Genomic DNA, 16,982 nt, shown 5'->3' on the forward strand with positions numbered 1-16,982 from the left:
ACAACAACAACAGAACATGAGTCAGGTTAAAGCTTCTTTAAACAATGTTTTCATTTAAAGTATAGCAGTTCAAACATGTCAAAATATTTAAATAATTATGACCCTGTTGGACAGGTGGAGTAAGGGTCAGGGCAAGTCTGTGTTTTTAAAGTCACTTGCCCTGGGCCAGGGTTTAAAAGAAAATTCTATGAGCACTGATACCTTGCACTTGGGGTATAAAGATCCCTATCATTTTTAGGGTCAGACAGTCAAAAGAAGAAAAATGTTTTCCACTTAATAACTTAAATTCATCACATACTCTGGTCGTTGTATCCCTGCCATGAGGTACAGCATATTCTGATGTTGTCTATCTGTCTGTTACCAATTTTGTTGTTGCACAGTAACTTATGTTGTCCAACATCTGCAGTAACCAATCTTTGTAGCTGGCTTGTACTTGAAGTGATGTACAGCTTGTCAGTTTCCTGCAGAAAAGGTCCCTGCTCAAGGTCATCAACTGAAAGAAGAACAGTGCTTGATGCACACTTAAGTTCTCCTTCATCATTGGTACCAAACTTAGCACATGGCTGCATTTTTAAGAAAGATTCATATTGAATATGGATTAAAATAGTTAAAGGTCAAGGTTACTGTGACTGAAGGAATGAAACAAAGGGTTTGTGGACAGTAACATTAATTCAACATGACATACCTTATCCAGACTTTGTGGGCATCTTGCACTTGGTAAGGAAGAAGGCAACGATTTGTGGTTAAAAGGTTAAAGGTCAAGATCACTGACAGAAAGAAAAATGATGTCTGGACAATAAAATGGGCTGTACATCACAGACCTGGTACAAACTTGTGGATGGCTTGCACATAGCTTAATGAAGAAGCATATAAATATTTGGGTCAAAAGGGCAAAGGTCAAGTACACTGACTAAAAGAAGAAAAAAATTATTTTGTTGTTTGCATAGAGGACTATTAAACATGGGGATGGCATAGATTGTACTCTTTTTGTTTATTGTTACAATAATAAGCAGTAATTATTAGTAACAACTGATAGACCACACCAACTACATGCTCTTTCTGTCTCTCTCACAGTTGGGTGCAGCATAAAATTGTATACATGCCTCTTGCCTAAATGATCGTATTTGCATAATGGAGAGGAATAAGGAATTGGATAATTTTTTTCCAAATCCCTTTTCTATGTAATTTTTTAAAAATATTTAGGTAGTAAAATAATAAAATATATATAAAGAAGAAATTGTGTATGCATAACTAGTTTGTTGGGGCAGGGGAAGTAAAGTTTCTTCAAATACATTACTGAAAACCTTAGGAGTATAACCACTACTTTTGTAAATCCTGCCATCCCAAGCTTAAATGTTGGCTATGAAAGTTAAAATTTGTCTGCCCACACACATTGATCTCTTGTTATATATAAGTTATTATTTCTGCTTGTGCTGTCAGCAAGAGTTATACATATCATAGAGAAAGTTGGAGGAATTTATCATATAAGGAAAATATGTTCCGTCTGTATTTTGAACTATTTCTCACATTTGTTTGTCCAAGACGTTTTTGTAACTTTATTAGAACAATAATTTTGTTATGTATGTAGGTTACTTTTTTGTGATACCTACCTGGGTTACTAGTACATGTGTGTGCATTCAGTAATGTGCACTTGACCAGTTGGTGTTCTTTGCTCAGTGACAGTATAATTACAGACCATTAAGTTGTGCAGTTTTTCTTTAGAAAACATGCTAGTAATCTCCATTGCCAGTAAAGGTATAACCAATATAAGTTATTACTTAACGATATGCTTTTTTTATATTCACAGATTACATTCTTTATTGATAATGTAATAGTCCATTAACTCTACTTTGTTCGGCCAAAGAAAATAGGACTGTTTCTTGTCTTCATCAAATATTTGAAATGGTAGGTAGTTTTTTGTATTTTTGTTTTAGAAGGCAACTCTTTTGGTTGTATACAAGACTGCTCAACAGCAGACGAATCCAGCTCAGACAGTGCCTCACCTGATGCCAGAGGGGATGTGAGTTTTGTTGATCCAATATCCCATAACCCATTCGTGGCATCAGTGAGGATGATATTTTTTGGTATTTTCATGTTTAAAAATGGGATCCATGCCTGACCCTATATTTAAGTGATCACAAATTATCCAGATGTGAATTATTGAGGGAGTGGTGTATATGAGGTCACATCTCTTTGTTTATGGTGGATGTTCCCTTGCAGTCCAGCTTTTGGGAATAATAGTATAGAGTCAAGCATGGTGGACTTGGATGCACACCTCCCACCATAGTTTCTTGCAGCCAGCTGATAGTGGCCCACTTGGGATTGATTATTGCATATCAATCAAGATGAAGGCCATAGTGAAAGCATTTCATTGGAGGCAGGATATGCTTTGTGGAAAGGTGGAAAGGGTGTACTTGTTTTATCCAGCATTGGTAAATTATCTTGGAAGGCAGAAGGTGACCAGATCCAAAGACCTTTGCATTATGGTTTGGGATTTTCAAAGGTGATGTCATTAATAACAAAGTCACATGCAAGTCCATCACATTTTGGGCAGAGTAAATATATTAGTGTAATCATTCCAATAAATAAATTTCAAACTGCATGGTCATATTCAGCAGAATAAGTAGGTACTGGATCAACCACTGGTAGATCCATTTGCAATAAGATTATTGCAAAACTCCCAACTATTGTCTCTCCATTCTCTGATCCGAAGCCTTGGACAGTTGATGCTCTTTCCATGGATTGGAAGTTTAGACACCTAGGCCTATCTTCGCAAAGATCTTGCAGAAAGTGAAGGAATTGAAGTGCTGTCATATCCTCTTAGGGCAGTGCTAAAAAATCAGGTAGCCCAATGCCTGGGGCCCATCTAATTTTGCATCTAGTGAATTCTGTTTTCTAAGTTAGGTGCCTGTCTGGCGTGTTGAAAAAAATTTCAATTTGCCTGAGGAAACTTGGATTGTGCTGATGTAATGTGTAAATGTATTTCCAAGATGTTGACATACCTGCCATAACACGATGCAGTGTAAATCAAATCACCACTGTCGTGCGTGAATTGAGAGCTGATTTTAATCGAATTGAAGCATGGTGTGTCATGCTAAAAATATGATTTTGTACTCCCAAACCAGGTCATGTTTAGAGAAAACACCATTTTCAGTAATCGTCAGAATATAGACCAAAAAATAAGACCCCCTCCCAGCGCTTTCAGTATATATCCGTTACATGTAGCATGTATAAATGGTGGTCATGATTGGAGCTATGTAACACTATCCCTTGGGCAGTTAAATTAGTGGCAATTGAAGTCAAAGTGGTCATGTATAAACCACCATTTCACATATTACTTAATTGGCTGCCAATAGCTAGTAAAGAGATTTTTGAAGACTGTAGTGGGTGAACTCATTGTGCTAATTTACATAGGATCAGGAAGTGGAACAACGCATTAGGGGTTAATCAAAGGGATTATAGATTGTGTGTACAACAACAAAAGTTATTACATATCATTCCCTTGAATGAGAATGCTTAAGCCATATGTGTTATATTTTTTATACGTTTGTGAAAAGTGTCAGTGTTTCTTTGAAGTAGCATTTTACTACCTATATATATATATATATATATATATATATATATATATATATATATATAAAATTTAAAGAATGATCATTTCGGTTCTCTGTATAGTGTAATTCATTTTTGAAGCTGATTTAGGAAGCAATTAACTATCAGCAAAGCCAAACAAAAATAAATTTCATAACTTTTGGTTGACGGAGTTTTGTGTGAAGCACGCCAGCAAAAAAGATGGGGGGGGGTTCTATTAATTATTGCACATACTACAAACAACACATTGACATATGTCAACATGGTTCTGCCCAGGATTCACACGGAGAATCAAGCAGAGATGATGAAAACTAATGACACTTGAATTACCTTCAGCTCCCTTTGAACCCTATTGAATTTATTCAAGTTGTATGTATTGCAATGTTGCGTGACAATATTTGAACAGAAAATTTTGTGCTTGTGGAATTTCAGTCAGGCTCTTTAGTTTATTTAAGTAACTTAAGTCACCAGCCCTGGGCCTGTTTCAAAAACAAAAATTCTTTGAGCACTGCTTAGGGGCAAAGAGTTCTGAGAACAGGCGGTGGAGAGAATCATGTGGGCAACTAGGCCCACCGCTCTGAAAGCACATGATGTCACCTCTGTCTGCTTGGATTCAAATCTCAGATTCGGCCAATGTGGGTATGTGAGACAGCTTGCCAGTAGCTTCTCGTGGGTTGGTGGTTCTTTCCGGGGTTTTCCCGGGTTCTTCCTCCACCATTAATACTGGCCGCCATGTATAGCCTATCGTGTGCTGAAAAATGGTGTTAAATCCTTCAACAGCAACAACAACCTATTAATATGGTATTATGATCAGGTAATGTATTTGAAGAAGAAAACAATTTATGAACTAAAAAGTTTCTTCAGTAATACCTGTCCAGTCATAATACAGTTACACCCTGCTGACCTCCTCCCAGTTACATCCTACTAACATTTGTGCCTTCTGCTACAGTAGTAACCAAAGTATGGACAGGATTTGGTGCCAATAACTATATTCAAAAGGAGATCATTCTCACTTCTACATATATAGGTAAACATGTTTTTGCTTTTATTGTGAAAATGTTGGCTTGTGGGGGGGCTGGATTTGCAAGGTATAGTATACACTACTACTTCTGGTGCATTTGCGGAGGGAGTGGGGATCAACATCTGTGTCTGGGCATATGGAGTCACTACTCCCACATTGTATATAAAGAAGGTGCCTTGCATACTTTAGGGGACTGGTGATGGCCCTCTTCAATGAAAGAAGCTGTACCTCTCTCCGCTGCTTCTTACCTATTAATTAAAAATTGGTTTTTTCTTTTCTTTTTCAGAAGTTCTTTGCTGTCTGGATTGAAGGTTTGTGCATTTTGTTGTTATGTTTTGTGTATTGTTCTTGGTAGTTTAAGTCATCTCTTCCAGGGATCCTCAGTAGCTATTAATGGTCCCCTCAGTAAATTAAAAGAAACAGTTGTCCACCATCCTATAATTCACTTACAGTTGAAAGCTAATAACCTTAAATAACCAAAAGTTGTTGAAAATTTGTGAGCTTATTAGAAAATGCACTCATTTTTTCAAATGATCTTTCTTTCCAAAACTTTGTTTTTCGAAAAGTTAAGACAATTCCTGTTTATTTAGGACACTAGCGTCATTAGGTTTGAAATGATGTATGTGGGTCTGTTGTAGATGTGTTCTTACTGCTTAGCTGATTGTAAATGACAAATTTGGACATTTTGTCAGCATTGAAGGACTTTTTTAAAATTCTTTAATAATCAGATTTCTTTTGACAGAAATTACTATTTACCAGCTGTGTTAGCTAATTTTGGACCTTGTCCTCCAAAGACTTTACTAGGTACAAGGGATATTGAATGATATTTCTGCCAACCAACCGTTCATTATTATTTTTCAGCTATAATTTTGCCAATGTTTTGACTTACATAGAATTAGAAATACATTCTGAATTGGTCAAGATCATTCCTCAAGTTGTGATGTTGATGGTTATTATGAAGTACAGAGGGCACAAGCTTTTATCCTATATTGGCAGGTCTTCTTAACATGTCAAATATGCAAGTAAACTGGTTTTTATGACTTTTTGTGAGCATGCGTCTTTTATGTGAATTTTCCACATAAGGCAGGTTTCACTGTTTACTTGTACTTCGTGTGAATAGAAATTAAAATCATTAATATTGGTTGATTCTTTCAAATTATCATCTTCTACCAGTTTCTCCTTATTTTATTACAGAGTTTTCAGAGTTTTTATGTTATTAGACTTGGCATAGCATTCTAACCATCAGATCCAGTATAAGAATAAATGGAAGGACATCAGAGCATTTAAGAATAAAAATTTGTTTGCACATTTCCTATTTCAACATGCAGATAGAGGATGTGTGTATGTGTATGCTAGTTAGAGGGTTTTTAATCAGGAGTTATGCCCCTTGTCATACTGATCAGGACAATGTTTCTTTCTAGATTACTATATATATTGGGTATGGTGTCTGTGTGTAAGAGATGTGTATGTTGTATGAGTACAATATTTCAGCCATCCCAAAAATGAAATCATTACAAATTAAAAGCTGTAAACATGTATTATCATTTGAGAAAATGTTGATAGAATTTGCATGATATATGATTCTTTTTAGCCTACAGTACAAGCCATACGGGTCATGTAGACATCCAGTATTGGCTATTTCAGTAAAGGGTGTGCATACTTAAAATTTCATTCTTTATAGCTTTAGACGTTTATTCACTTTAATTTGATCTATCCATAATCCTTGTTTTGTACACTTACCTCGAAATACATGTCAACAGTGACGCTTTTGATGTAATCATTATGCTTCTTTCACCTAATAAGCTCTTTTGCTCGCCTTTATATTATGCTTTTCTGGTTCATCAAAAATATAATTAAAATAAAGTTAGACAGTGTTGTGTTTGTCATTTTTATTATCATCTCAGTAATTCCAATCATCATATAAATTTGGGAATATTATTAAAAGAAAGACTAATGGATAAAAATAGCAGCATCTGTATATGATCCATTTCCAAGAAAATAGATGGGGTTTCTTTAATTTGAAACTTTTCCTAGAGTCATTATATTGATAATCAAGTTAATGGACCAGTCTACTCTTTTAAAGAAAATGGCACCATATGTTAAGTAAAACAGGCTTGTATGTTTTGACTTGGGGATGAAAATTCCTAAAGCAGATGGGACTTTTTAAACTTCAAAACATGTCTGATTAGAAAAAGGGACAAGTCAGTATTGCTTTACAAATTTGAACAGAAGAACATGAGATTGAGGACATTGTCATGCTCATTGCAGAATTTGTGGACTTAACGGTTATTGGGACAAAGTTAGACATGTAGACCAGTTAAAGAGAATGTTGAATATAAATAATATGTCAGTACGTTTTGTGTTTGTATTTTGACCTGCTGCAGATCCAGGTTAGTAGTAAAAATATACATTTTTTGTTCAGTGTACCTTAATTATGGCATGCAATATATACATTACACTGTTTTTTTTTCGCCCCACTGTATTAGCAAAAATTACACTTTTAACTCTCTTGGGGTTGCCATGTATGGACATGTATGGCAAAATCAATGCTTATCTATGCAGAGATTTTTGGACTAGGTCATCCTAAAGTTGTCTTCCAGTACAAACCAAATGTTCCACACTGATATCACACTGAAAGGTGCACATGTTGAAAAGAATTTGTACTATGTTATTTGTTATGATTAAACTAGACATCTTCTTTTCTTGACCCAGTTTATTTAGCACCTGGCCTTTTGTAATATTCCAGAGTGATCCATAATTTTGATCTATAATTTTTTTGTTACAAATAAGGTGCAGAGCGTGGAACAATTAGGATTGAATAAACTTTGTTTAAATTATATTAGTATACAAATTTAGAACAACTTTATATATATATATATATATATATATATATATATATATATATATATATATATATATATATATATACATACATGCTCACACACACATCCGTATACAGCAAGTTGGTATACACAATTCTCTGAATGCTGAATCCATACTTAGTTGCTCTTGTATCTACCATTCCATTATACCTTTTGTTGTATCATGTTAGTTTCCCAGTTGTATTTTATATATTTGCCAGTACATATGTAGATAATTTAGGGCCACAAGGGAGATTAGTATTTGTACTAATTGGATAACCCTCATAAAGTAATGACTTTAATAATAACAAATGGCTTAAAAATAATAATAATAATAATTATTTTTATTATCTCGCTGAATGTGTGATTCTGAATTAACTGCCATTCTGTTTGTAAATTATTCAGTTATAAAACAAACGGTATGAAATATGTATCTCATTTAGATTCCTGTAATTTTTTATAATTATTTAGCAGCAATTGCAATTTTTGTTTTACTTTGTACCAATGTTTTTGTGTGCATGTATACCCAAGAAATCTGAAATGAAAATATGCAGATGACGTCTTTGAATATTCATCTATCTTTAGAAACAAGGACAACTGTTAGTCAAATGGTACTGCAAATTCTACTCTTTCTCCCAAAGGGATAGTTAAAAATATGTCCTTGCAATCTCAGTGATAGTTAAAAATATTTTCATGTAAACATGGTGACTTGTCGATTTGAGCCCCTTACAGAGTGTTTTACTACACTGGATAAAATAACTTGCCCTGTGTCTTCATCAAACAATTCTCATGAGGATGGAGTGTCCAGTAAAAGCCTGCATCTTGTCAGGGTTGGAGTCTACTGCCATTCATCTTCATACTGCTTGGCTGCTTAACTATTGGTATGGTGTGCTTCAGTGTGGAACAAATCCTCCTCTGACATATAAAAAATAAAATACATTGGTGTTGAAAATGTTAGCAGAAGGGTTGGTGTTAATAAACTCATTATTGTCAACAGCAATAGCAGCTTATGACCGAAGTTGTCACCATTGGAATAGCTTGACTGTCCAAATTGCTCTTTTTAATGGCAATAGTATCTTGCCCCTGTGGTACTCTGATTGTTCAGGACTCTTTTTTTTTTTTTTTTTTCCCACTGCCCCAGTCTGCAGAAGGGTGTGCATGTCTCCTCTAATTTCATCAGATTAAACTGGTGAAAGAATGGAATTCTTTCGTGGAGGGTTCATGAAAATGTAGTAAGTAACCCTCATTCTAAGTAGAAAGGACCCAACCAAGGTGTTTGGGAAAGGATGGCATGGCAGGAGAGTGGGGGAGTCCCAGTGGATGTCTCCCACCTCCTCCCTTGTAAAAGGAAGGCAGGTTGGAGAATTTCCTCCATAGGCACTTCACTGACTTCCACACTTGACTGATGAGGAGGAGGATGTCTCACTTGAGGTCGTGTATTGGACTGGGACTACATCTGCCATGTTTATTAGTGCTCATTTTATTTCGAAACATTGATGCCCATGTACTGACTCACTGAAGTTATGAGTTGGACAAAGCAAAAGGTTTGGAAATAGTATCTACCTGGGAGACCTTATCTTTTCCCCCCGTCAGTCTTTGTCAGTTATTAGTAATGGCTTTATCAAGACATCTTCCTTTGATCTTCCGTCTTCCAAGTGTTATTTACTTTTATTTTCTATTATAGAATTTAAACTATTAAACCAGAAATTTAAACTATTAAACCAGTAATTTAAATTTATAATCATAATATTTATTTATTGTAAACTCTTAAACCACCAATTTAATGTCAGATCCATTCTAGTTTATTTAATTTTGTTAATTCAATAATTTATTATTTCTTCTAAGGTTTACACTAATTTTATTGTTACAAGGAATGTACCCAAGGCAGACAGTGGTGATAAATTTAATTGTCTACTGTAATTAAATAACAACTTTGTATATGTGTTTATTATGTTAATTACACATTTTTTTTCAGTATTTATAACTGTAAATGAGATCTATCAGTCAGAAGGACCACCAGGTTTCAAAATCAGAAGTCCTGCAGGCTTTCTACTTTGGATGGTTATATCAGCATGTGGGTTTCACCATTAGAATTGCTAGGATAAATAGTTGGTTTTAATGAAAAAGATTGTAGATTAATTACAACTGCCATAATGACTTTCTTGAAAATCTTGCTGTTGCTACTCCCTCTGAATGGATGGTCATGTTGACATGAGCTTATAACCAAAAGACTTCTTGTGATGTCTGATTGGTCCTAAATGAAAATTTTGACAATCTTAACACTGAATATATCCACAACAGCAGTTACTTTGAAAACCTTTTTATCGCTGAAGAATATTGGAGATGGTTGCAACATTTAGCAGGTAAAAGGAAGAAATGGTCTTATTTTGAATTTCTGGAGATCTTTCTTTGCCTGGTAGGGAATCAGTCCCTTCAAGGGTCTCTTGTGTAGTCATCCATGTAATTGGTTTTGCAACATAACTTTTGACACATGTCAAAAAGCTCGTGATAAAACCTCAGCAGAAACCACTTTTATTTTATACCTCATGTGTAAGTTGACAAGATATTTTGTAATCAGAATTCAGATTATTAAATTTAAGCATCATCAATTAGTTACAAAAACAAAGATAATAAACAGTAATAATCATGATCATCGAACACTACTTGTACCCCAGATATTATCATTGTCTTCATGGCTTTAAAAATAATTATTTGATAAATTAAAGCTTCCTTACAGAGGATTATCACAAATTAGAAAAAAATTTTAATTAACTATTTATATATATATTGTTTATTTTTTATTTATTTATTGCATGCAAGTAGTGTTAGAATGCAAGATTTTTACCCCCAGAGGACACAAATAAGTTGTTTTTAAGATCTCATAGTTTTATTTGCATTAAGAAAAAAACCTTTGTATGTGTTTGTTACCTAATTTTGAACATATTTTATCTCTCTAATATATTATTGTTGCAAAGAATATTGTTGGTAAGGGAAGCATAACAAAAACAAAGACAGACAAAATGGATTTAGGGAGAAGAAACTTATTTTGATTAACTGTTTGCTGCCACCCAAGGTTAACTGGTCATATATGGGATTGTAATGCTCACTCTAACCATTGCATCGCTTTAGCACAGAAAACCCATGGTTATTTGACTGACCCAAAAAAAAGGGTACATGTATCTCTTCTACAATCAAAACTTCAAATATATTCTTCATATTTTCAAATTTTCTGTCATATGCAGGTTGTTTAGAAAGTTATGATTTTCACTCAGGGTGGTAATTGGGTCATGCCACCATAAACAATTTTTACAACAAATTTATTTGGGTAGAAGTGCATTTATCAAAGCGATGTTTTGTTTTTGGTCAGTATATTATTGTTAGACTGGGTAAGACCTGTTAAAGGCTGTCACAAATATATGGACAAATAGTTGTGTCAGATGCATATGTAAATGGCCATAACAAAAAGCAAAATTTGAAATCTTGAGCAATTTTAAAATGTTAATGCCAGAGTATGTACATGTAACTCTGCTAAATTAAGATGATAAAATGTGTGATTTTTTTTAAAGCACATTTTCATGTTTTTAGATTTAGGGGTAGTCATGGTACATAAAATAGACTGTTAAGATGGTGATCACACAATTTTGACAAGAAAAAAAAACAACAAATTATTGGGTATTTATTCATTTAATTTTTTTACTTGTTCCGTTATGACTTGTATATATAGAGATAGGATTTTGTCCATTAGAATTGTAGTGTAGATATTTTACATAGCATATTGATTTGCCGATGAATCCTTTAATGGCTTTAAAATAGTTATTTCAGGTAGCAGCATGAAATTATTTACATAAGTGATCAATAAACTGTAGTTGTTTGTTTTGCCACATTATTTGAATCCAGCACCAGCTACCTCTCAGAAGCTTTTGTGCTCTAGTTACCACAAATGTATTGTTATTTCCTTATCCTGTTGTAACTTTGTGATTTTCACCCCATAGCTACTTTCATTTATTTTCTAGTCAACATCACATGGGCTTTTATATTGAAAACATGGTTTGACATTATTGATGGTATTACTTGGATGCTTTTGTAATAATGACATGCTTATTTGCAGACTATGTACATTATATTGATCTGTAGCTAGGACAGCTGACACATTTTTCAAACTGTACATTGTACCAGAAAAATCAAAAGAAAAGAGTAATGAAATAATCATGATGATTTTTGTAAACAAATAGTTATAAATAGTTGTTTCTTTCACATAATTTGCAGTTAACATATATAAAAACATGTATTGCTAAATATCCAAGTTTTTACTCCGCCTAAATTGTCTATTTAGAATGTGAAAAGAGGACATTGAGTTAGGTTGATAGCAGTAGGGAAAAGTGGCACAGCATCTACTTGCCTTCAATACCCCATCCCAATATATTTTTTTATATGCCTGCCCTAATGTGGAGCATGTTATGTTCCATTAGTGTCCATCTGTCTAACTTGTTTGGATTCCGCACAATAACCTTCTTTTCCTATCATTTATGGTTAGCAGATTTTGTGGGTGGCTTGCACATTGGGAAAGGAAGATCTCTTTTCATTATAGATTCAAATGGTCACAAGTACTGGTAACTCTGACTGAAAGAAGAAAAATGTTTTCCACAAAGTAAATTGAATTCTTCATCATCTACTGTTATCAAACATCGTGGATGGCTTGCACTTGGTGAAAGGAAGAACTCTGGGCTTGAAAGGTTAAGAGGCAAGGTCGTTTGACTAAAACAAGAAAAATGGTCACCCAGTAATGTTAGTTTTACTTCACAGATCTGGACCAGACTTTGTGGACTGCTGACACTTAGGCTAAGGCTAAAATAAAAATAAAATATGTGGCTTCAGTAATTTTGTGGAAAAAGAAATAGAGTAGGGAGGTCAGTTTTGCTTTTATTACAGTTTAACTTATCCAGCTCTTCTTAGTTCATGTCACAGTTTACAGTCTACAGTTGCCAGATTGGATGTGATTATTGAGAACAATTTGAACAGAACTTTTGTTTGTTTTTTTTTTCTTTGCATGTGCAAAAAAAGTTGTAGCATTGAGGCCTTTTAATTTGGGCATGTCCAGTTACTGGAATCACACCCTTTCTTCTTTGGCCAAAGGATGAAGCCTTTGGATTTTGGGGGCAAAATATTATCAAGGTAACTATGACTGAAAGAAGAGAAATAGCCTGTGTGCACAAATTTAAATTAATGAAATAAAGCACTGTTAAAGATGGGGCACCCATATAATGTGCCATTTACAGCACTCATTTGATCTTTTCCAGGAAGATTAATAAAAAATTTGCTGGAATTTGTTCAATGTGCATGACTGAGTTGGAATAGATTGGCCTCACAACACAAAGTGGGTTGGGGTTTGGGGAATTATGCTTTGGTAGTTTCAAATTGTTGTTTTCATCAATTGCATTTATGGAAGCCTTCAAAGTGTACTATATTATTTTTAGTAAGGAAACCCTATGTTATGGTATGTTAAATTCAAGGCTGTGCCAGAATGAAGCATGTTGTGCACAAAAAAAACAAATTATAGTTTATTTAATAATGTGATACCTTATTTAAAAATTGGCTTTAATCAGAAGAGGTCTATGCAAGTTTGTTTAATAATTTATTAGCAATGATAAGGTAAATTTAGCCAATTCGATGGGATCAGATACTGTAACATTGACCATATGGAGACATAGTAGACGGATCATTTTCATTTGTGTTCATAATTTTGAAATCATGTATTTATTAATGAAATTTACTTAGACAAGGAATAATTTACCATGTTCACTTCTTGGAAACCCAAATTTTTAAGAAAAATAAAACAGAAGTATGAATGAGTACTTTTTAAATCAAGTGAATAATAATTTAAATAAATAAATCCACCCAAATTAAAAACTGAGCACATCAGTAAGACTGATTCCACTTTGGATGTTAAGGTAGGAATTAGTAATAGTTCAAGTAAACAACATTGATATTAATAGCAAAAAAAATAATAGAGCCAGTATGTTGGTCAGTTTTCTTTATACAGGGCCCCGAGTGGTCTAAAGTGCTCACCGTTACGTGTCACTGCCATTTCACCTGTCTGTGTGGGTTTAAGTCTTGGGATTGGCCAATGTAGTTATGTGAGAAAGCTTGCGGGTAGCTTCTCATGGGTCGGTGGATCTTTCTGGGTTTTCTTCGGGTTCTTCCTCCACCATTTATACTGGCCGCCATGTATAGCCTATCTTGTACTGAAAAATGGCATTAAACCCTACAACAACAATAACATCAAGAAGTTTCCTTTATAAAACATTCAAGGTTGTGAACAAGCTAGGAATTTCCTAGTGGAAAACTGATGCCCTAGATTCAGATTCAAATAACATGCTAACCTCCAGTAATAATTATCTGAATATTTATTCTATAATCATTGAGAAGTATTCGCTATGTATTGTTGTTCACAAAATAAATTTCACTGGTCAGGTAGACCATTAACTTGATTTGTACAAAATACAGTTATACATATAAATTTGAAGAAAAGTCAGCCAGCAATGCAAATTAAAATATACAATATTACATAATAGTATTCATTGTACCATTGAGCAATGCTGCACATTTTTCACATTGCAAGGACCAAATGTTTAAAATTTGGCATTAATTATTTAATACATGATTTTTTTAGACCTTTTGAGCAAATTTTGATCACTTTATCCTGACTGTGTTATTAATAAAGATTCTCTGGTAACCATAGGTGTCCATTGAAGAGCTTCAATATCAATATGGTCATTAGTAATATTGCAGCTGACATTCAGTCTTGGCTATTGTTCCATCAGTAACAAAGCCCATAAAATGATATGATCAGGAAGGGGGTCAGTATCAATTATTCATTCAGATAATGGGACAATTCCTTGCGTATAATTATTCATTTATGATGTCTGAATGGCATCATGAATTATGGATAGTTATAATGGATTGTTTGAGTCATTGCCATCACTAACTTTGACTGGTTTTGTTCTGTGTGCACCTGTTTGCTAGGAACCCTCCTGTTTTTTATTTGCTCTCAGGCCTGGACAGCCTTGACCAAATAGAATAGGAAGAACGGGTTTTCTGGCTAATTGCATCTTTGAAAGCTTTTTGTTTGCCACTCTATGTGGTACTGTGAATACTTATAGCTTGTTCTTGCATGTCAGTGTAAGATGATTTGGTGTGTTGCTTTGCATTTTACAGCACAGTAACACTGAATTTTTTTTTGGTAAGCACATTAAAGTGACATGCCCAAAATCCACCAAAGAAGCTGACCCAGTCTCTTTAATGGTGGAATCAAACTTGAAATCTTCTGGACACAAGTCCAGTGCCTTCACCAGTATTCCACTAAAAGTGCCATTAAAACCAACAAAACAAAAACAGTATCTGAATTGGAGTTCTCTGTTGAATTCAAACTGGTACATATTTCTTTTTAGGATCATAATAAAGGGTGTATCACTTTCCCATATTAAAATAATACATGTAATACATCTGCTTTAGTTTCAGCAGAGTATTTTGATCACAATATGTGCATATCGATTTCTTCTCCATTTTGAAATTCCTAAATGTATCACTGTATGATTATATTGATGAGATTTCATATGCCCTCAGTGTAAGTCATTGTGTAACTTCATGCGAGCTTATACTGGTATGATATCCTTCTGCATCCTGGGATCATTGTCTTACCAGGTAGATAATTTGTCCAGTAGAGTAAAAGTGCTCTAGATTGTGTGATATTGAATCATGAATGTTTATGGCAATATGTGGAACACAATATTATCATGTAGCTCTAAGGTACAAATAGATGGCAGGCAGATCAGGGTGCATACTGACAGTATTGGCCATATTAGGAACTTGGTATTGGGTACATATGGAAATCTTGTGTAGAGTACATCTTTGGATGGTAAATGATGGTACTTTTTTGGTATGAGTAGGATGCTTATCCCTCAGGCTTTATAGCACTGGGCAGCAGGGGTATAATATATTCATTAATAGATGTGGAAATGTTGATTACAACAGCTCATGGGCAGACAAGCCAGATATTTCTTTAATGAAATTGTTGGTAGCTGGGGATTTGATGATTTGGAGTAAGGGAAGAGGAATTGCATTTTAATGTCACAGTTGTTGAAATTAATACACTCGTTTTATTACTATAGCATGCAATATTGTGGAAAACTTGTTGGCATTATTGTGACTCAACAGTCCATCCTGGAGGATATAATGGTTGTATTTTGAACACACTCGATCTGCACACACATCATAATAGAGATTAACTGTCCTCAAAACCAGACTGATATAGTTCTTGCTTTATATGGTTCCTGATTAAGTTGAAATTCAAAAATTTTGGATTGGAATTTGACTATCTTACCCTGGTACATACAATTATCGCAACTAGAAGAAATGCACCAATGTAATAACCATGTACGGTACAATTCCCTACTTTTCTTTTATATTTTGCTTATAATATGTAAAACTTGGTAAACAACATTAGGTACAAGTGTTTTGAAGGTCATAACTAATGTAATACAATTTGAAAATATTGTTGTTATTCATCTCATTATATGGAATTGTTTGTCTTGATGTAAATTAGCTTAGTATTTGTCATGATTTTGTTTTTAACTGTTAAGTGATAAGAAAATTTCTCAATATGAAATTTTAAAATTCTTTGCAGAAGTCAGCAGTATAGTGCTGAAAGAACAGTGAAGACTGCAGTATAATTGAAACTTACTTAGTTGATGTTTGATGATAATTTCATTGAACCTGTAGTACCCTTAGGGACCACATGAGATTATGCATAGGTCATGTGACTGGTAACTTTTTAGAGAGGTTGCAGGATACAAGATAAGAGACTAGAGTGTGGGTGGGATGTGATCCAGGGTTACCACTTATTACTGATATACTAAGATCATCCTGAATTACTTTAAAAAATAGGAAAACTCAGATTTTCTGATATATTTTTTTAATCTACACAAAATCTAATTTTTAAAAGCAAAAAAATGAAAATTAAAAAGTCATTGAAAATAAATTGGAATTGACAGAAAGAGAATCAAGCAAATTGGAGGTGGAAATATTCTATATTTGGAGCCAATCGGCATTGTCCAAATCTCATGGGGTCAGTATTTTGCTGCTTTGTTGTAGATCCTCATTCTTGTCATTGACATAAGATTGACATAAGACATACTATGCATAATATAGATAATTGTTATATACCTGTAAATAAACTGCATATATCAACACACATACATTTCTAAATTGTGTCAGTTCCTTTGTAAAGTTTTTGTAAATATATGATTGCAAACACTGATTTTTTTTTCTTCTTCTTCAAATCCTGATTTGTTTCCTTTGGCATCCTGTTTTTCATTCCACTCAAGGTGTGGAAATTATCAACAAATATCAGATGGGTAAGTATTGTAAGTAAGGAACCTTTTGTACCCTAAATTACTCCTCAAGATGCTTATAGTGTACTCTTTGACAAAAGCCTACTAGTGTAAAAAGAC

At 34.0% G+C, this 16,982-nt stretch overlaps 2 protein-coding genes across 4 annotated transcripts in view; one reads left to right on the forward strand and one right to left on the reverse strand.

Annotated features, from left to right (window-relative positions):
- LOC149807017 (polypyrimidine tract-binding protein 1-like) overlaps positions 1-16,982 on the forward strand; it is a 204,118-nt gene that overhangs the window by 17,432 nt on the left and 169,704 nt on the right. The window contains exon 2 of the mRNA XM_089960769.1: positions 4,899-4,923. Coding sequence (XP_089816895.1) covers positions 4,899-4,923 — 25 coding nt within the window. The remainder of the gene's footprint in view (positions 1-4,898; positions 4,924-16,982) is intronic.
- LOC149807018 (uncharacterized) overlaps positions 1-16,982 on the reverse strand; it is a 50,498-nt gene that overhangs the window by 11,883 nt on the left and 21,633 nt on the right. Inside the window, exons 2-3 of one of the 3 annotated variants that reach the window (XR_016421641.1) lie at positions 11,873-12,093; positions 7,800-8,388 (exon numbers count right to left, since the gene is read on the reverse strand). Coding sequence is in view for 1 of the 3 variants with exons in the window: in XM_089960821.1 (XP_089816947.1) it covers positions 299-493 (195 nt within the window). In the remaining 2 variants the exon portion in view is untranslated. Of the gene's footprint in view, positions 1-298; positions 494-7,799; positions 8,389-11,872; positions 12,094-16,982 lie in introns of those variants that run through there. The other 2 variants (XM_089960821.1, XR_016421640.1) reach the window with 2 other exon arrangements.

Source organism: Sinohyriopsis cumingii, chromosome 1 (genome assembly GCF_028554795.1).
Source record: "Sinohyriopsis cumingii isolate HCF-2022 chromosome 1, ASM2855479v2, whole genome shotgun sequence".
Classification (NCBI taxonomy): Eukaryota; Metazoa; Mollusca; class Bivalvia; order Unionida; family Unionidae; genus Sinohyriopsis; species Sinohyriopsis cumingii.